General features: G+C 43.8%; 2 protein-coding genes across 7 annotated transcripts in view; one reads left to right on the forward strand and one right to left on the reverse strand.

Moving 5' to 3' along the window:
• Positions 1–10,936, reverse strand: part of DHX32 (DEAH-box helicase 32 (putative)) — a 53,002-nt gene extending 42,066 nt beyond the window's left edge. Inside the window, exon 1 of one of the 3 annotated variants that reach the window (XM_049854863.1) lies at positions 10,799–10,936. The gene's annotated coding sequence lies outside the window, so the exon portion shown is untranslated. Of the gene's footprint in view, positions 1–9,662; positions 10,465–10,486; positions 10,588–10,798 lie in introns of those variants that run through there. The other 2 variants (XM_049854865.1, XM_049854864.1) reach the window with 2 other exon arrangements.
• FANK1 (fibronectin type III and ankyrin repeat domains 1) overlaps positions 3,594–20,281 on the forward strand; it is a 102,279-nt gene continuing 85,591 nt past the window's right edge. For 3 of the 4 annotated variants that reach the window (XR_007513407.1, XM_049854866.1, XM_049854867.1), the window contains exon 1: positions 10,934–11,211. Coding sequence is in view for 2 of the 4 variants with exons in the window: in XM_049854866.1 (XP_049710823.1) it covers positions 11,199–11,211 (13 nt within the window). In the remaining 2 variants the exon portion in view is untranslated. Of the gene's footprint in view, positions 3,659–10,933; positions 11,212–20,281 lie in introns of those variants that run through there. The other variant, XM_049854869.1, reaches the window with a different exon arrangement.

Below are 20,281 nucleotides of genomic sequence, written 5' to 3' on the forward strand. Positions count from 1 at the left end.
CTGGGCCCTATAACCACAAAACAGGGAAAGCCAGCTCCTCTCACACTGCCTACAGGAGTCTGGTATTATTATTATTATTCAGAAATCCTCTAGTTTAAAGCAGTGTATTAAAAAAACTTCTCATTTTAAGTTTCTTGATGCCAGTTTAGAAAGTCACCTAAGGGAAGTGAATTGCTATTTTTTTTTTTTCAAATCAAACTGTACCTGAGGTTATGGCTGGCTTTTATTAATAACATCTTTGGTTTGGTCAATTAAACAAGAAATCTCAAGCATATTTCTTTAAATTCCTTGGTCTTGAGGCTAACATGTTAAAATACAGAGTCAAGATAAGACAACTTTAAATTTAAACAGAGAAACTACCTCAAAAGTGGCAAAAAATCTAGACCAGCAGTTCATTTCCTTCATGCCGGGTCCCTCTCTTCTAGTCAATATCCAAAACCAAAGCCATTGCCATCAAGTTGACTCCGACTCACAGCGACCCCATAGGATAGGGTAGACCTGCCCCACAGGGATGCCAAGGCTGTAATCTTTACACAAGCAGACTGCCACATCTTTCTCCCTAGGTCACGGCTGATGAGCACAAACCAGTGACCTTTTGGTTAGCAGCTGAGCGCTGAACCATTGCACCACCAGGGCTCACTCTCATAGCAACTAGACCCACAGAAGAGCTCCCTGAAACTACAGGACAAGCTAGCTCTGAGACAGTGACTAATTTTACATTCAATTTTTCTTCTGTTCTTCCCTTCCAAGGGTTCTCATCCTACATGTAAATTAAGCTGCTGTTATTACCACCAAAAATTGCCTTAAGGTAAATTTCTGAACTGTTTCACCTTAAGAAAAAAGAAAGTATAGCTATATTTTCACCAAATAGAAACCCTTGAAATGTTTTCCAATTTTATAACACACCCTAAATTTTGTAATTATAGTAGTCTTACTTATAAAGAAGTGATCACGTCAAACCCTGAGGGAGTAGTCCAATTTTCTGAATACTCACATTTCTTCAGAGCAAAGGAGCCCTGGAGGTGCAATGGTTAAAGCTCTCAGCTGCTGACGGTCCGCGGTTTGAACCCACCAGCTGCTCTACGGGAGAAAGACCTGGCCATCTGCTCCTGTAAAGCGTACAACTCCAGAAACCCAATGGGGCAGTTCTACTCTGTCCTACAGAGTCACCGTGAGTCAGAATAGACTTGACGGCAATGGGTTTGGTTTTGGTAAAGCTTACCTAGCTCTTTCTTGACACATCATATATTCTTTATATGTTATACAATGTGTATAATGACACTGCCCACTTCTCTGTTACGTTGGACTAAAAATGGTCACACATCCTTTGCTACTTCTCCCACTGAGAGGTGGAAGCTATTCCTTCCTTCCCCCTCCCCCCGTCCCTTTATCTGAGCTGGCCCTGTGACTTGCAAAAGAACGCAGCTGAAATGATGCTGGATCACTTCCCAGGCGTGCACACGGTTGAAACCCTCCCTCCTAGAGACAATGGTCACACTGTGAGGAGCCCAGGCCACATGTGGTCAACGGGAAGAGAATAAAGCTGAGCTTTTTTTTTTTTTTTTACCAATCAATGGTCAGCACAGCCAACCATGTGAGTGAGCTGACTAAGATGTTCCAGTTCAATGGTGCCTCCAGATAAGACCAAACTAGTACCAAAGGGAGCAGAAAAACCACCCACACGAGCCCAGTCAATCCAAAGAACCATAACAACTGGTCACTCTTGTCCTAAACTAAGTTCCAGAGTGGCCCGCCACGCAGCAACAGATAATTGAACTTCTGCCAGCTTAGAGTACATTCAACCATTTAACTTTTTCTTCACAACTCAGGGTCACCATTACATCAGTTACTATAGCACAACAATGCCCTCGGACTTCCCCGAACTTGATAGGGCCGGACTGCTGTGCTGGAGCTGTTTTTCTCTAGGGATTCAGTACCCACATCACACTGTGGTCAGCATGCTTACCTGGTGAGGCCCTTCTCTGCTTTTCTAACCTGCTAAACCACCTGGCTCATCACAAAGCAGATGGGCAGCCCTGCCTACACCTTGATTTTGGCCCAGTGAGACCCATGTTGAACTTTTGACCTCCAGAACTGTAAGGTAATAACTTCGTGTTGTTTAAGCCACTAAGCTTGTTACAGCAGCAACAGAAAACTAATATAGCCCATCATGCCAGTTCTAGCTCCCAAATATATTAAGAACCCCACAACGTCTATTGCAAACACTTGACCTGTGCCATCGCCCTTTCCCACCTGGATTATTACAATAGCATTTGTGTTAGATTCCCAGGGCTGCTGGAACAAGGTACTACGAATGGGTGGGTTAAAACAACAATAATTTATTCTCTCTCAGTTCTGGAGGCCAGAAGCCCAAATTCAGGCTGTTGGCAGGCCCATGCTCTCTCCAAAGGTTCTAAGGGAAGATCCTTTCTTGTCTCTTCAGCTTCTGGTAGCCCCATGCATTCCTTGGCTTGTGGCAGCACCACAAGTGAATAATAACTGTCTTCAGTATAAAGGGCTATTATTTTAGAGAAGGAGTAGGATCATTGGTCCAATACTCTACCCCAATTACTCAATGCGCTGGTTCGTAGCAAGATAAAGAGCTGACACCAGAATTTAAAACACACTGCTTCCTTCACTGAAGAAGTTGTGCTATTAAAAAAGTCAGCTGACCTAACAGAATGGTTAGTAACAGCTTTAACTGATTTCCATTTGGCACAACCATTGCACTGGTGTACAGACCACACTTGAGAAGCATGGTCTGTGTTACTACTAAAGATAAACTAATAGCAATGATAACAATGATAATGATGATAATTCTACCAGTCAGTATTTAAAGAGTGCTTGTGCATGCCAGACACTAGGTTAAGCACTTTATATGGATTATTTCATTCAAACTCTTAAGGACTCTATGGGGTTTACTTTTATTATTTCCATTTTTCAAACAAGGAAATTTAGACCTTCAGAGATTTAGTTCACTTATCTATCTTCTCGAAGCTGGTCTGTGGTAAAGCAGGTGCTTCAATTGAGGCAGTCTAAGCCCAGCTTAACCCCAGTTAATGCACCAAACCCCCAAACCAGTTGCCATTGAATCGATTCCCACTCACAGTGACCCTATAGGACAGAGTAGAACTACCCCACAGGGTTTCCAAGGCTGTCATCTTTATGGAAGCAGACTGCCACATTTTTCTTCCACGAAGAAGGTGGTGGGTTTGAACTGCCAACCTTTCGTTAGCAGCCAAGCACTTAACCACTGCGCCACCAGGGTCCTAGTTAAGTGCCCAGTTAAATGTTACTTATCACATTGCAGCACCGTGGGGTACAGAAATACTTGGTATTATGGAAGATGCCAGGCAGGGTGGACTGAAGAAATGCCATAAAATAGAAAACGTGTAGCTCTTTCACAGATTTGAAAAAACATGGTTCTAAGTGCTCACACGGAGTTAGTCGAATATGGAATATGTAACTTCATCTCCCAGGCCTGATGCACTTTAATTGGAACAATGGGCTGTTTACTGGGACTTTTAGAAGGCTACTTCTTTATTCGCCTTTGTTTTAATTGGCTCAGAGCCCCCTGAGTACATCCTGTATGACTTCAGTATCTACTGATCCTACATACAGTGGTTTAGAGCCTACTGAAAACTCTTTCTGGAACAAGGTAAGGTAAAAACTCTGAATTTATTTTTAAAAACTTATTTCCAGGCTTCTAAAAAGTTGACTTTCTTTTTTTAAATTTTAAGTAAGGAAATCAAGTTAATGGGCTTATTTAAGCACTCAAAAAAAAAAAGATTAACTTATAACTCAGTATTCGTTCATACCAAATGCAGCTTAAATAGCAAATCCTGCCTTTTTTTTTTTTAACCAATCCTAGATTCTATTCCGAGAGTATGGCCCCCAGACACTCTTTTGCTCAGTAATGAGTCACTCCTGAGTTTCACCCTTCAGCCAAAGATTAGACAGGCCCATAAAATGAAACGAGACTAAAGGGGCACAACAGCCCAAGGGCAAGGACTAGAAGGCAGGAGGGGACAGGAAAGCTGGTAATAGGCAACCCAAGGTTGAGAAGGGAGAGTGCTGACATGTCGTGGGGTTGTTAACCAATGTCATAAAACAATATGTGTACCAACTGTTTAATGAAAAGCTAGTTTGTTCTGTAAACCTTCATCTAGAGTATAATAATAAAAAAAAAGAATCCTATATTCTAACGCAATTTTAAAATGTTTAGACTTATATACAGAAAGCCTTCCCAAACTCTAGCAATGCTTATGTATAATGATAATATACTATTTTCCACAAATAAGTTTGTAATTTAAGAATTCTGTTAGAATTTCAAATGACTGGGTCATCCAATGCTTCTCAATGTTACTCTGATGACTTCTGATTGGTTATATAATATTTCAAAACCCAGCACCTGAGTAAAAGCAAAATTAATACAGTATGCTCAAATATTGATCAGCTATATGCAGGCTAGTTAAATACCTGAGCAAATGTGTAAGATCCAATAAAGGCTGAAATCTAAAAAATAGGTTACTGCCAGTCTCCCCGAGGGAGTTAGTACATTTATTTAACCTCTGAGCACACACAAAATGGACTTTTACCTGTCTTTTTAAAAGGACATCTGGTTGAAAGATCGTCATAATCAACTTTGAAAATTACATTTCAGTTGAATTCTTATTCTAAACGTTGTGAAAAACACAAAAAAAGCTTTTCTTTTTTATTAACAAAATAAACCAAAAAAACCCCAAACCCGTTTTCACTGAGTCAATTCCAATTCATGGTGACCCCACATGTTACAGAGTAGAACTGCTCCGTAGGGTTTTCTCGGCTCAGATCTTCACAGAAGCAGGTCCCCAGGTCCTTCTTCCGCAGCGTCACTGGGTGGGTTTGAACCACCAGCCTTTAGGTTAGTAGCCAAATGCAAACAGCTTGTGCCGCCCAGGGACCTGTGTTAGCAAATTTACAGGCGGTTATTTTTTATTTTGCATTAACTTTAATAAAACCGGAAGAATCGATGAACCACGGGGCGCTCTCTCTGAGAGGCAGAATATAATTATTTCCGGGAACGCCAGTACGTGAACTCCTCAAGGGCAGGAACTGTTGGTGAATCTTTCCAGATTTTTGGTTTATTTTTCTGGCCACTCCTTAGTCTCCTTGGGCTCTTCTTCTAGCCCTCTCCTTCTCATCAACATAAAATATCAGTGCACCCCAGGGTTCCATCCTTGACCCTCATTCCATATAATCTCCCTTGAGAAAACCATTCACATTTGAACTTCAATCACCAAATGCTTAATACAAATTTCCATCTTCATCTCAGACTTCTTTCCTTGGTTCCAGGCCCACAGGTTCACCTACTATTTGCTGGACATCACCACTTAGAGGAAGCACCAGTGGCGTAGTGGTTAAGTGCTATGACTGCTAACCAAAAGGTCGGCAGTTCAAATCCACCAGATGCTCCTTGGAAACTCTACAGGGCAGTTCTAGTCTGTTCTATAGGGTCACTATGAGTCAGAATCAACTCGACGGCACTGGGCTTGGTTTTCGCCACTTAGATGGCAGGTGTCTCACATGCTACCAGCCAACACTGAACGAACTCTTTATCTATCCTATTTCCCACTCCTTGAAAAAGGAAAATCCTCCCTCACTCCCTTCCTTTCCCGTGTTCCAGATTTCAACAAATAACACAATCTGCCTTACCACCCAAGGTAGAGGCCTGAGAGCATCCCAGGCTGTCCCCTCTTCAGCCCCTACATCCTCATAACCTGCCAGCTCTACCTCCTAAATCTCCCTAAAACCAAACACCGAACCCATTGCCGTCGAGTTGATTCTAACTCATAGTGACCCTATAGGACACAGTTCAACCGCCCATAGGGTTTCCAAGGAGCATTTTTTTTTCTGGTGGATTCCAACTGCTGACCTTCAGGTTAGCAGCCAAGCTCTTAACCACTGCACCAGCAGGGCTCCAGATCTCCCTCAGGGCCTCCTATTCCCTGTCCCACCATTGTCCCCTTCATTATCCCATCATTTCTTCACTGAATTTCTCCAATAACCTCTAGTTTCATTTTGTTTGCCTCCCATCTTGGCCCCATACCAACCTGTCATTCTCAAGTTGCCAGTGATTCTTTTCAAATGCAAAGTTAGTCATGTCCCTGACCCAGATCTTTCTCCTTACCTTTAAGATAAAAACCACAGTCCTCTGGTTCTTTCTGAATTAGCCCTTATTTGCCTCTTCGGCCTTGCTTCTTCCCACCCTAATATGTTCACAATTAACCCTTTCTGCTCCCATTCACCTTTTATGAACAGGAACCCCAGAACTTAAAAGTACCTAATACACCGTGGACACCCAGTGTTTGCCACATGCATGAATTACTAACAACCTCTTACAATGAAAAAGTACCTACAATAAATAACAAGTTATTTTCATTCATACCTATAATCATATTTAATGTGATTCTCACAACGAGCCTATTATACAATCATTTGTTTATCAACCCCAGCTCTCTATGAGGAAACAATAGCTCCTGACTTTCCCGAGGCTGTAGAGCTAGAAATTAATGCAATCATCCCCAACTAAAGTCTTGTCCTCTCAGTTGTTATCCTATTTAAATACACACTGAGAAAGCCCACTCACTATGTGCTAAAAGGGAACACAGAAGAAACGTAAGTTATGGATTCAGCTCCTAAAATGTTTAATCTGAGGCATAAAACCTATACACATAAAACCGGAGAAAACTCTATGAGAAAACACAGGGCAAAGTGCTAAATTGTGTGTTCCTGTCCCCTCCCCCACCTGCAGGAGAGCGAAGTGCAATCAGTGAGCTTGGCTGCTAACCAAAAGGTCAGCAGTTCAAACCCACCAGCTGCTCCTTAGAAACCCTATGGGGCAGTTCTACTCTGCCCTATTATAGGGTCACTGTGAGTGACGGCAATGGGTTTGGTTTTTTGGTTTAGCGAATCCTCTGGGGCCCTGGTGGTGCAGTGGTTAAGCACTTGGCTGCTAACCAAAAAGTCAGCACTCTGAATCCACCAGATGCCCCTTTGGGAACCCTACAGGGCAGTTCTACTCTGTCCCGCTGGGTCACTGTGAGTCAGAATCCACTCGACGGCAACAGGTTTAGTTTGTTTTTTGGTTAGCCTAATCCTGGAAGACTTCCCAGAGGAGGGGAGGCACAAGGCCCTGCTGCCCAATGATTCAGTGAATAAGCAAAAAAGCCGAGAAACGGGCAATGCCTGTGAGGCCAACAAGTGAGTTAGTACAAACAGTGACATATCTGAAGGAAAATGAATAAAAACAGCAAACCCCCCCCCAAAAAAGTAATTGTCACCTTTGATTTATGAATTTCAGAAAGCAATAAAAACAACTAAAAAAAGGTACACTCACGCTGGTTAAAAAAAAAAAAAACAATAGGAGATAAAATGTTCACTTTCTACTGGAGTGACCTCCCCTCAGGATTCTGGTGTGGCCTGGATGTTTAAGTGAGAAAGGCTACATCTATCTCTTCATTGTTGCCTTGTTACTGCCTGCTGACAATGCTGGTTTGCTACATGTAGTTAAGCAGCAGCGAAGTAAAGAATAATGTAACTGTTCAATCCCAAAATGAGCTTGGAAACTTAAAAACAAACAAACAAAAAATCAAGATTTTGTTTCTCATTGACCACTGATAGCATACTGAACATACCACTGAAAAGAAAGCAGAAAACACAAAGGTAGAAAACCCCCATAAAAGGGCCACCAAAGCCTTTACCGTTCACCTCCAACGATCCTATTAGCAACTTTCTGATCTCAGGATATTTTCTCTAACAACAAGCATACTCTTTTATCTACAGCAAATTCCCTAATGCTCTTCTTATTCACTCAACAACCATTTAACCAGCATAGTACTAGGTGCTGGAGAGAAAAGAGAAACTGGATAATGTCCCCTTACCTCCCCACCGTTACTGACCAGTCAGGCTTGTCTTCCATACCTACACTGTCACCTAGATCAAATGTTGCTCTCTATAGCTGCCTTTACCTATTACCTAAAGCATTTCAATGCAAGACTTCTTCAATGTCAACCTCAGAGCTACTGATAAAATACCTTCTTCTATAAGGAAACCCTGGTGGTGTAGTGGTTAAAAGCTATGGCTGCTAACCAAAAGGTCGCCAGTTCAAATCCACCAGGCGCTCCTTGGAAACACTATGAGGCAGTTCTACTCTGTCTTATAGGGTTGCTATGAGTCCGAATCGACTCGGTGGTAGTGGGTTTGGTTTTTCTGGTTTATATTACTATAAAGTACTTCACCAATATCTGTGTATTACCATTTTTCCGACCTTAGGATCTGTGCTCAACTACCAAATTATTTTTGCTTTTTACTGTACTTTAGATGAAGTTTCTCATTAAACAGTATACATACTGTTTTATGACATTGGTTAACAACCCCACGACACGTCAACACCCTCCCTTCTCGATCTTGGGTTCCCTTTTACCAGCCTTTCTGTTCCCTCCTGCCTTCTCATCCTTGCCCCTGGGCTGGTGTGCCCCTTTAGTCTTGTTTTGTTTTATGGACCTGTCTAATCTTTGGCTGAAGGATGAACCTCAGCAGTGACTTCAGCACTGAACTAAAAGGGTGTCCTGGAGCCATACTCCCAGGGTTTCTCCAGTCTCTGTCAGACCAGTAAGTCTGTTCTTTTTTGGTGAGTTAGAATTTTGCTCTACATTTTTTTCCAGCTCTATTGTCTGGGACCGTCTATTGTGATCCCTGTCAGAGCAGTCGATGGTGGTAGCTGGGCACCATCTAGTTGTACTGGACTCAGTGTGGTGGAAGCCCTGGTAGATGTGATCTATTAGTCCTTTGGACTAATCTTTCCCTTGTGTCTTTAGTTTTCTTCATTCTCCCTTGCTCCCAAAGGGGTGAGACCAGTGTTGTATCTTAGATAGCCGTTCACAGGCTTTTAAGAACCCAGGTGCTACTCACCAAAGTAGAATTCAACTACCAAATTCTCAAGTCTTTGTTATCTCAGCACAGAGCGCTGCAATATTTTTGTTTTGTTGTTTTTTTCTTTTTTTCTATACAAACACCGAGTCCTTTAATGTTTGAGAAATTTTAGCCATACCTTCTTCTGTGTCAATAAACACCAGGTTTTTACCACTGCCTTGTCACTTTTCATTATGATATTACTGATGAGCACCCCTGTGTTTGCTTCTTGCATGAAAAGGCCAGTTTGTGGTTTTGCTAATGATATGAAAACTGGAGTCTGAGAAACACTGCTCTGTAGAAATATCGTTGATTTTAGACACTTTCTGCCTAAAATGTATTCCCTGTCTCTGCGTTTCTGGAACAGACAGTGAAGGTACTATGGAGTGTTTACTTTCTGACCCGAATTATTACCTTAATATTTTAGCTTACGAATTACAGATTCTGTTTATATCACATTGCTTGTCAATGTCCACACACAGACCTTCCTGCTTTGACAATTAACCTGAAAACATCTTGATGCAGTCTGAGAGGGGGAACCCTAATTTGGGGGAATGTAATAAATATCCTTTTCCATCATAGAATATATGGTTCTCAGGTTCCATTCACCTCTGAATGATTTCCTTTCTGAGGAAAGCAACCCTCCTTGGTGTCCCTGTCATCTATGGAGTGGAAATCTCTCTAGCGGCAAAGAAGGAGTGATCACTTACATGACCCCAAAAGGGCTCTTCTTCCATTCCCCTTCAGTACTGCCTTGAGCAGTGGCTGGAATTGATGGGGGGACCGCAGCCTCCAGATGTGAGTACTAAATCAATCTGGTAGTTTTTTTCCCCACCTGCACTTCCATTCTCAATCTTTTTCTTCTCTCTTCTCCATTTTTCTTTTCTCCTTACTGAATCCTTTTTCTTAACCTGATACTCCTGTGGTCGGGGTTTTACAACCTGCCAGATAAAAGACCCTTGTGGTCTTCAAAGCTTCCGCCTCTAACACAAGATCTGAGTGTTCTTTAAACAAATAACAGTAAAGACTATTGTGTGGGCTCATGCTAAACTCGTTTAACAACCCTGCACGTGGGCTGATTCAATAACTCAACCTAAAACTAGCAGGATTGAAACAAAAACAAACACAGAAGAACTAAACCGACCAGAAAGATCGACACCGGCAGAGGGCCTGAAATGGGATACTGGTGATGACAGAGCAAGGTCGGCGAGGAAGGCTCCAGGGTTTCATGAGTTCAGGAGGCACCTCTGGCCCACTTCCCGCAACTGTGGTTGAGTGACCACTCGCCAGGCCAACGCCCTGCGGCTGGGTGGCCCTCCTGCTCGGGAGCTGGGGTGTTGGGGGACCTTCTTGCCTGGGGCGGGGCATGGCTGGGCTGCTGAAAAACCCTCCTGCTGGCAGGGCTAGTGGGCTGGGGGACCCTCCTGCTGGGGGGCGGGGGCTGGGGTACCGGAAGCACTTCTGCTGTGGGGGTCTGGTGTGCCGCGGGCACCCCTCATGGAGGAGGGGCTGGGGTACCGGGGGACACTCCTACCTGGGCGTGCTGGGGTGCCAGAGGACGTTCCTGCTGAGGGGGAAAGAGGCTGGGGTGCCCGGGGACGTTGCTGCTGAGGGGGAAAGGGGCTGCGGGGGCTGGGGCCCCTCCTACTGGTGGGGTGGGGTGCAGAGGTCCAGGCCCACTGCTGAGCCGGGGGTGCGGGGAGCGGGGCGCGAGGCCCCTCGGGGTCGCCGGGTCCTCCGGGGCGGCCGGGGGCGCAGCGAGCCCGGGGCCGCAACAGGTGCGCGGGCCGCCCGCCCCCGGGGTCGCCCGCCGGCCCGACCCTCCCGCCGCCCGGGCGCCCTTTACCTGCAGGGCGGCTCCGCGACCCGGAGGCCAGGCCGAGCGCGCCCGACGCTGACGGACCGACGGACGCTCAGGTCGGCGACGGCGCCACCCGCAGGCCCCGCGCGGAGGCCCCGCCCCGAGCCCGCCGAGGCCGCAGGGGGGCGCAGGGGGGCCGCAGGGGGGCGTGACCGGCCGCCCGGGCCGAGGGCAGTGTCTCCGACCGGCGAGCGCCGTCACCCTGGCTCCGTCCCCGCGCCGCGGCCTCCCGCGCTCCGCACGGCGTTTGGTCCCTCCCGCTCGCCGTCCTTCCTGCCTTCCTCCCCCGCCCGCCGGGTTGTCAGGGCGACCGGGCGACGCCTGGCGGGAGCAGAGGCGTTGGGAGGGCTCGGCCCGCGGGGGCCGGGGCGCAGCTGACCTGACCATGGAGCCCCAGAGTAAGAGGGGCGAGGTCCCCGGGCCGGGTCGGGGCCGGGATCTCCTCGGGGGATGAGTGGGTGGCTTTTGTCGTGGAAACGCGATTCTCGCCTCCCCCTCGCGCTTCTCTCCCCCGGAGAAGGGAAAAAGGGGGCTCAGTCCTGCCGAGTGTGACCGGTTGGGCCACGAGCGCCAAGGGTCTCGGCTGGGAGCCGAGGGGCGGAGAGCTCGGTAGTGTGGACAGGGGAGCGCACGCCCCCCAACTTTGCTCCTTCAGTCAATTCATAGCTGTTATTACTGTCGCTGTTATCGTAGTCTGGTACTTTGGCTCAGCTATTGTAAATGGCCATCCTGCTTCTAAAATGTCAGTTATTAAACTTGCGTTGAGGCTGGGTCTTGTGTTCATTAGAAACTCCCACCCCCACCCACCAACAGTCCGCAATTTAAAGGAGGGGGAAAAAAAAAAAGTTAGAGGTTTAAGAAGAAGGACAAGCAAAGAAAATAATCTCATTTTAGGTTTTTGTTTTCTTTCCGTTTCCCACGTTGTTTTTGGTATTTGGCAAAAGATGTGCGGTGGTGAGTTATCAGCTCTAACACGGGCTTCTTTCAAACTTCTCTAGGGATGTAGGGTTCTGCCGGTCTCCGCTCCTCCTGGCCTAAGCAAATGTTTTATTGCTTCTTTTGCTCTTAAAATAAGAACAGTAATTTCTCTGGAGACTTAAAAACAAACAAACAAAAAAACCCGTCGAGACTCATAGCGACCCTGCAGGGCAGAGTAGAACTGCCCCATAGCTTTCCAAGGACCAGCTGGTGGATTCGAACAGCCACCTTTTGGTTAAGCAGTCTAGCCCTTAACCACTGCACCATGGAGACTTGAAAAACGTTGAGCCTTTATAGAAGAATGTGGTTTGACTCTAAACCTAAGTCATCTTCATTTGCACAATTTCAGAAATGGAAGTATTCAGACCAAATCCATTCCCCGAGGTAAATGCTGGCATGGTGAAAGACCATTTGTTTCCAACAAAAAGGGTCTAAAGACTTCTTCCTGTCCTTTTAGCTCATTTCCTGGGGAAAAAGATTACAAGTTGTAAGTTATAGTTGCTTGAATTGATAGGATTTTCACACAATACCCTGCTATTTACATTTATAACTTTCTGGATCCTACGTTTAATCTAACCCATTGAAAAAAAAATTACAACAACGTAAACATTTTGTCCTATGTCAAACTGATGCCAGGCAGTGTATGACCATCCGTGTTCTCGCCTTAGAGAGGAAAAGAATACAAGTGAAACGTATCTATTTAAAACAGCCACTTTATTTCTTCAGGTTTGTGTTATTGTTTAAATGTGTAAACTATAAATTTCAAATCCTTCGGTGTTGATTGCCTTTATCCGTTCACTCATTCCTTACCCATTCAGTCTTTGTCCTTTCACCCATCATGTTCCAGAGGAGTCCCTGGGTGGCACAGTCGGTTAAGCACACAATTACTAACCGAAAAATTGGTACCTTGGAAGAAAGGCCTGGCTGCTTCTGAAGGGTCACAGCTTTGAAAACCCTATGCAGTGCAGTTCTGTTCTGACACATGGGGTCCCCATGAGTTGGAATCGATTCAGTGGCAATTGTTTTTGTTTGTTTGTTTATGTTCAAGGCACTGTTTTAGCATTGGGGACTGAATGGTGAATAAGGCAGTATTAGTTTTAGCCTTCCCAGGTAAACTGAACAGAGATTGTACAAGAACTACTGAAGCATCTGTAGGTTCTGAAATTAGGGGCAAAGTAATGGACAGAAGGCTTCCTGGAGCAAGTAGTGCTAGGCTGAAGAAGGAGTTAACTCAGTAAAGAACGAAGGAGAAGGGTTCCAGGCAGAGGGAATCCCTTGTACATAGGCCTTGAGAAAGCAGGGTGAATTTGAGGCTCGGAGCTGGAAGACTAGTAAAGTTGCAGGTGAGAAGACGGGCGGTAGGGTGCAGAGAGAAGAGAGAGAAGGCTGGAGACACCCACAGGTGACAGATCAGGAAGGCTTTGTAAAACTGTGTAAGAAATGTATTACCTGTGTGACTTGTACATTTACATCTCGGCTCATTGGATTTTGGGTGAGAATCAGTTTTTAAGTAATCTATGCCTAGAGAGAGACTGTAAATTGATGCCTTTCCACATATTCTTAAATGCTTTTATCAGTTTAATTTTAGGGATGATTCAAACAACCACCATTTTACCTTACGGAATTCTTTCACAGCTAATAAACACCATCTTTAGAGAAACATTTTCTAAACACTGTGTGAAGTTAGTCAGTATTTAAAGTGACAAGATTAAATTATCTCTAAGGTCCCTTTTAACATCAAGATTCATATCTAACCAGATTTCAGCCGTTTGAGACTTAAGGTATTTCACTCTCTCAGAGATGATGTAGGGCACCACACATATAATATGAACTACTGTTATAATTATTATATCACATAATTACAATCCTACAGTTATCGATATTAGCAATATATTATAATGTTTTAAGCCTGGTGTCTACATTGTACCTTTGTTTTGAGGGGTTTCAAATAGCATTTTACAGTGTTATTTAATTATAAAACCCAAACCAAACCTGTTGCTGTCGAGTCAATGCTGACTCCTAGCGACACCTCAGTAAATTGGTTAAAAGGAACGATCCTTCTTAACTGTTTTTTAAGGATGAAACATCTATCCAAGAACAACACTGAGGAACTACTAGAAATAGCCCCTGAGCCAGTCTTATCCATTTTATGTCCACACATTTAGTTTTCTATTACTTTTAGAAATGACCTTTATTAACCGAGTCATTAAAATCCAATAACCAAACTCTTCAAACTCCAAGCTGGATCATGCTCTGGTGGTAGGCAGAGGATGACAGGGGCTACCACTGTGTTACAGAATAATAATAAGTCAATGACCCAAGAAATGACCCCTCAGGGAAAGGGCAAATTAAAGAAGTTCACAACCTTGAGCTGTTCAGAGTGCTTTTGGCTCTTGGCTTACATGTTTACATCTTTAATTATTCTCTCCCTCCACTAACTACACTATGAAATGACATGGAAAATGGACATCAAACTGCACTTTTATTGTTTTCTTAATATTTAAATTCAACAGTGCTAACTCTTCTCCAATTTCTTAGTAAATGATGGTATCAAAGGGTGGCTGTGGGGGCCTTCAGCACCCCCCATGATCTTTCTTAGCCCCCCAAATCATCCTAAGCAAACAATCTGTAAAAACTATGTATATTTATCAAATTCTGCATCCAGGTAAGTCCTCAGACCCATTTCCAACCACATTGCTACCTGCCTGATAAATTCTCCCTAGAAAAACATTCTGAACCTAATTTAGGCCAAGCTGCAGTTTCCTCCTATTTTTCCACCTTTGAAAAGACATGCTAAATGACCCCAATTATTTCAGTGACTAAGAGACTGGAAGCATATAGTTGAAGCAGTGAAGACTCTCCAAACCAGTTTCTCAGCTGATCTTCCCATCTCAATCTAGGATTTCACCATCTTCCCAGTTCCTCCCACTGAAAGCTGAGAGTCATCCTTCACTCCTTTCTTTCACTCTCCGTGGCCACCCAGTCCACCGGCATGCCTCTTTGTTCCACCTCCAGAATATAACCGGCATGTTCTCCTTTATGCCTCTCCCCACTGTAATGACTAGTGAGGCATTGGTGGCTCAGTGGTAGAGTTCTTGCTTCTCACGCGGGAAACCCAGTTTCGATTCCCAGCCAAGGCACCTCAAGTGCAGCCACTACTCGTCCGTCAGTGGAGGCTTGGGTGTTGCTATGATGCTGAACAGGTTTCAGTGGAGTTTCCAGACTAAGACAGACTGGGGAGAAAGGCCTGGTCATTTACTTCTGAAAATAAGTTAGTGAAAATCCTATGGATCACAGCGGTCTGATTCCCAGCAGATTGTGGGATGGCCCAGGACCAGGCAGCACTTCATTATTTACGTACGGGATGTCCAGGAGTTTGGAGTCAACTAGAGGGCAGCTAATAACAACCACTGTAATCACTGATACTCCAAACACCATCTTCCGTTGCTTGTACCTTGATTGTACGTAGGTGTTTCTGCATTTCCTCCCCCCTCCCCTACTCCATCTGTGCTCCACCTGGGAGCCAGAGTGACCTTTTCAAATCTGATGAATAACCCAAATCACCTGCCAAAAGCTCACCAAAGTTCTTATTGTGACAGACCTACCTCTTCAAACTCAAACATTCATTATGCTTCAGGCATTATTGGTCTCTCAAACAGGCCAAGCTCCTTCACGCCTGTGGGGCTTTGCACAAGTTCTTCCCTATGCCTGGAATACCTTTCCCTCCTGCTTTAATATGTCTGACTCATCTTTTTTTTCCCTAGACGGGCTTTTAGCTTAGGTGTCACGTCCTCAGCAAGGCCTTCCCTGACTCTGATGCAGGTAACCCTTCACCATCTCTGCACTTGTTTCATCTTAGCAGTTATCACAGTTGGTGATTAAGTTGTTTATTTATTTAAATCTACTCCACCTGACTGCAGGGTGGTGGAAGAGGCGAGGCCTCCGTCTGTCCTGTTGGCCATTCTGTCCTTGATGCCTGATGGGGGAGCACTGAATACATATCTATTGAATGAATCATGATACTGTTAACAGCTGGATGCCTTATCTAATTTTATTTCCTGAAGAGTCTTGTTGTGCTTAAAAGAAGAAAATCATTTTACTCTACAACAGAAAGGGCTGTGCTTCTGTGAAATTTGAAGTGCCTCTCATGGAGTATGCTTTGACTAAAGTTCATTTAAGTCAGGTGCTCGTCAGTGTCAGCTATATTACGAATACAGTATCCCTTTCCTTTATGAGTCTAAATGAGATTTTTAAAGAATTTCATTCTATTCAGTAAAAATTAAGCAAATAGGCAAGTAATCTTATTTCTTTTTGACCAAGAGGACTACTAGATCATAAGACATAACAACCCAACCAAAAAACCCCCATGCTTGTTGCCGTCAAATTGATTCTGACTCGTAGCAACCTTATAGGACGGGGTAGAACTGCCCTATAGGGTTTCCAAGGAACGGCTGGTGTATTTGAACTGCCAGTCTTTTGGTTGGGAGCGCATCTTTGCATTTCCGTGGAAAAGTGGTTCATTATCTGGGAGATTTGTGAGAATTTAGGAATAATTTTTTTACTTAATTAAGCCTGAGAATCTTTTTAAAAGTCTGTAACAACTTTTTTCTCAAGTAGTCTTAGCCCCTAAAAAATATTATAATCAATTAGGTTATAATTCAAATCCTATCATTAAAAAAAAAAAAATGCTTACATAAGTCGTTTTAAAAATTTTAACAATTTCAAAACAACACTATTTTAGTAGCTGCATTTTAAAATTCTCATCAGAATGCTGCAATTCTGTGCAGTCCTGACCTCCAGACACTCAGCCAGCCACAGGCAGGGCCGAGACAACATGGGGGTTAGAGGCTGAAGCTGCCTTGCTCCAGAAGCTCAGGCTTAGCCCAGCATTATTCCTGGCCTGGATTCCCAGACCACTTGGATTTCACCCTCTCTTTACGGGAAAAGGAAGCACTGTTACAACATGACTACTGGGGAGACCTAACCAGCCACTCCCAGGAACTGAACTAGTTAACCGGATTGAAGGAGGGGTTTGTGTATGTATACTGGCATCACCCAAGAATGGCCTGGATGACTCACTAAATACAGAAGGTGGTGCAAACTCAAAAGTAAACAACTGACACTGAGGTCATGGACATTCACAGGCTCACAGGGCTGGTTGGCTGGCCTGGGGCAAAACTGGACACCTTTATCCTTGGGACTTTCCTGCCTACATCCTTGGGACGTTTCTCATGAGAGGCTGAAAGAAAGGGTGTGGCATTCCTTTCTTTAGACCCCAGGCGCCAGTTCTTTTAGCCATTTCCTGCCCTTTTCCAGGTTGTCAGAGACCCTTACTCTGCCTTGTCTTCTTGGGCAGTTTATGTTAATCTCAACAAATGAGCTTGGCTGTGTTCCTTCTATTTTTTGTTCTCTTAAAAGTTTCTGGGATAATTGGTATTATTTCTTCCTTAAATTGAAGAATTCACCAGTGAAGCCTTCTGGGACTGGGATTTTCTTTGTGGGAAGTTTTTTAATTATCGTATTTATTTAATAGATATAGAAGTATATATACTCTTATTCTGTTTAGTTTGGGGAAGTTGTGTGTTTTTTTTTTTTTTAAATAGTCAATTTAAGCTAAATTGTCTAATTATCAGTTTGCTTATAATAAACTGAACTTTTTATTGTCTGTGGGATCTGTAGTGATAGCCCGTTTTTCGTTTTGTATTGCTAGAGGTTTGTATTATCTATTGCATCAAAACAAATAACCCAAGCCTTAATGTCTTCAAACAACAATAAACATTTATTGTCTGTGGTAGCTAGAATTCTAGGATGGTCCTGATGATTTCTGTGTCCTGGTATTAAGCTAGTATAATTTCCGCCCTTTGAGTGTGGGTGGGATCTGTGACTTGCTTCAATAAAATATTGAAAAGGTGATAGGATGCCACTGCCTCGATTAGGTTACTATATGTGTATGTACATATACGTGACTTCATCTTGCTGACATGCACTACAGAGAGTCTCCCTGTTGCTTTTTTGAAGTGAGCAGCCGTATTGAGGTAGCTCAATTGCAGTGTCCTCTAGGACTGAGGGTGACCTCCAACCAGCAGTGAAAAACCAGGGCCCCAGTCATACAGACACATGGAAATGAATTCTGTAAGCCACCTGAATGAGCTTAAAAGCAGTTTCCAAAGCCAGGTACAGGATAAGAATGTGGCTCTGCTGACACCTTGATTGCAGCCTCGTGAGGCCCTGAGCAAAGGACCCAGCTGAGCTGCGTCTGCCCTACTAATATACAGAAAATGTGAGATGATGGACATGGGTTTTTCAAAACACAAAATGTGTGGTAATTCACTATGCAACAGTAGAAAATAACATGTAGTTTCTGTGGGTCAGGAATTCAGGAGTATCTTCGCTGTGGGGGTTCTGACTTGGGTTGCAGTCAGTATGTTGGCTGGGGCTGCAGCCGTCTGAAGGTTTGACTGGGACTGGAGGATCTGATTTCAAGACGACTCACTGGCAAGTTGGCCTGGCTGTTAGCAGGAGACCTCAGTAACTTAGCATGTGGATTTCTCTGTTGGGCTCCTTGAGTGTCCTCACAACATGATAGCTTGTTTCACTCAGAGTGAATGATCCAAAAGAGAGTAAGATGGAAGCTGCAGTGTCTGATCTAGCCTTGGAAATCATGCTCTGTCATTTGCATTATCCTCTTGGGAGCCTTTGTGGCATATTCGTTAAGTGCTTGGCTCCTAACCAAAAGGTCATAGGTTCAAATCCACCAGCTGCTTCAAGGGAGGCAAGACCTGGAGATCTGCTCCTGTAAAAATTACAGCTTAGGAAACCCTATAGGGAAGTTCTACTCTGTCCTATAGGGTTGGTATGAGTTGAAATTGACTTGCTGGCACACAACAGCAACAACACTTGGTAACACAGGTCCTCTGTATTTGCTATGACAGGGGACTGACGATACAAGGATGTGAATAGCAAGAAGTGAGAATCATTGGGTGGCCATCTTGGAGGTTGGATACCACAGGAATTTGTCAATTGTATTTTCAGAGAACCAATTTTCAGCTTTTTATGTTTTCTCCATTATTCACTTGTTTTTGATTTCATTGATTTCTGCTTTTATCCTTAGTATCCACCATTTTGGTTTCTTTGGGTTTTTAAGTCTTTTTAAGGCTTTAAGTTGAATGCTTTGATCATCCCTCTGATGGAATAAGAAGTTTACATCCTGCGCTCTGTTGCTCATGTGCTTGTCATGGCACACTGTTCTGAGGTCTAGTGGTGCTCCCCACTGAGAATTTTAGGAAGGCCTTTTCAGATCTTTAAAGGAATTCATATTTAAGACTGTCGTCAGCCCCTGTTTATACATCTACATGGATATGCAACTTGTTTTAACTTATGCTTTCTCTGAAATGTAGGAAATATTTCAAAGAAAACATGAGTTAAGGCAAGCTCTGAAAATTTTCAAAATGAAAAGTGTATGTGCGTGTGTGTACCAAAACCAAACCCATGGCTGTCAAGTGGACTCTGACTCATAGTAGGACAGACTAGAACTGCCCCATAGGGTTTCCAAGGAGCAGCTGGTGGATTCCAACTGTGGACCTTATGGTCAGCAGCCTGAGCTCCTAACCGCTGGATCACCAGGACTCTGTCTCTTTCTATATATATATATATATATATATATATATATATATATATATATATGCATATATATATATATATATGCATATATACATATATATGTGTGTGTGACAAACACATATATTTTTATTTTGAAAGTTTTCAGAGCTTTGGAATAGTTCAGAAAGGCATTCAAGGCACACTTGTATACCCTTCACCTGGATTCATTGAGTGTTGACATTCTGCCGCACTCGGTTCCTCTTCTCTCACTCCCTCCACACACATACACATTTGCTGAACCATTTGAAAGTGGCTGCGCGCGTCCTGATGTTTTAGCCCTACATACTTCAGCATGCTTCTCCTAAGAGCGAGAGCGTTTTCCTAGAACTGGAACCACAGTACCATGACCGCCCACCCACACAATTTAACATTGATGCAATAGGACCTAGGATGTGGCTCCTGTTCTTATTTTCCGGATTATCTTACTAACGTCCTTTATGGCTTTTTTTTTTTTAACGTGACTCTGGGACTCGATCCAGTTGAGGATTACACACTGCATTTGTCATGTTTCTTTGACCTCCTTTGACATAGAACATTCTCCCACCTTTTTTGCCTTTCATGTTACTGACAATTTGAAGAGAGCAGGCTAGTGGTCTTATAGAATGTTCCTGTGTTACTATGCTGGAATTGTCTGTTAAGTCATGATGTTTTACGTTAAATATTCTTAGAAGGAATGTTACATAGAAAACATTGTATACTTTTCATTGCATAGTATCCAGAGGCACTGGGTGTCAGTTCTGTATTGCATTTTGACGCAGTATCACTGCTGCTGCTGAAGGAGACTATCTGTAATGGAACATAGTTACAAGTTGGGGAAGAAAAAGACTTGCT

Source organism: Elephas maximus, chromosome 16 (genome assembly GCF_024166365.1).
Source record: "Elephas maximus indicus isolate mEleMax1 chromosome 16, mEleMax1 primary haplotype, whole genome shotgun sequence".
NCBI classification, from domain to species: Eukaryota; Metazoa; Chordata; class Mammalia; order Proboscidea; family Elephantidae; genus Elephas; species Elephas maximus.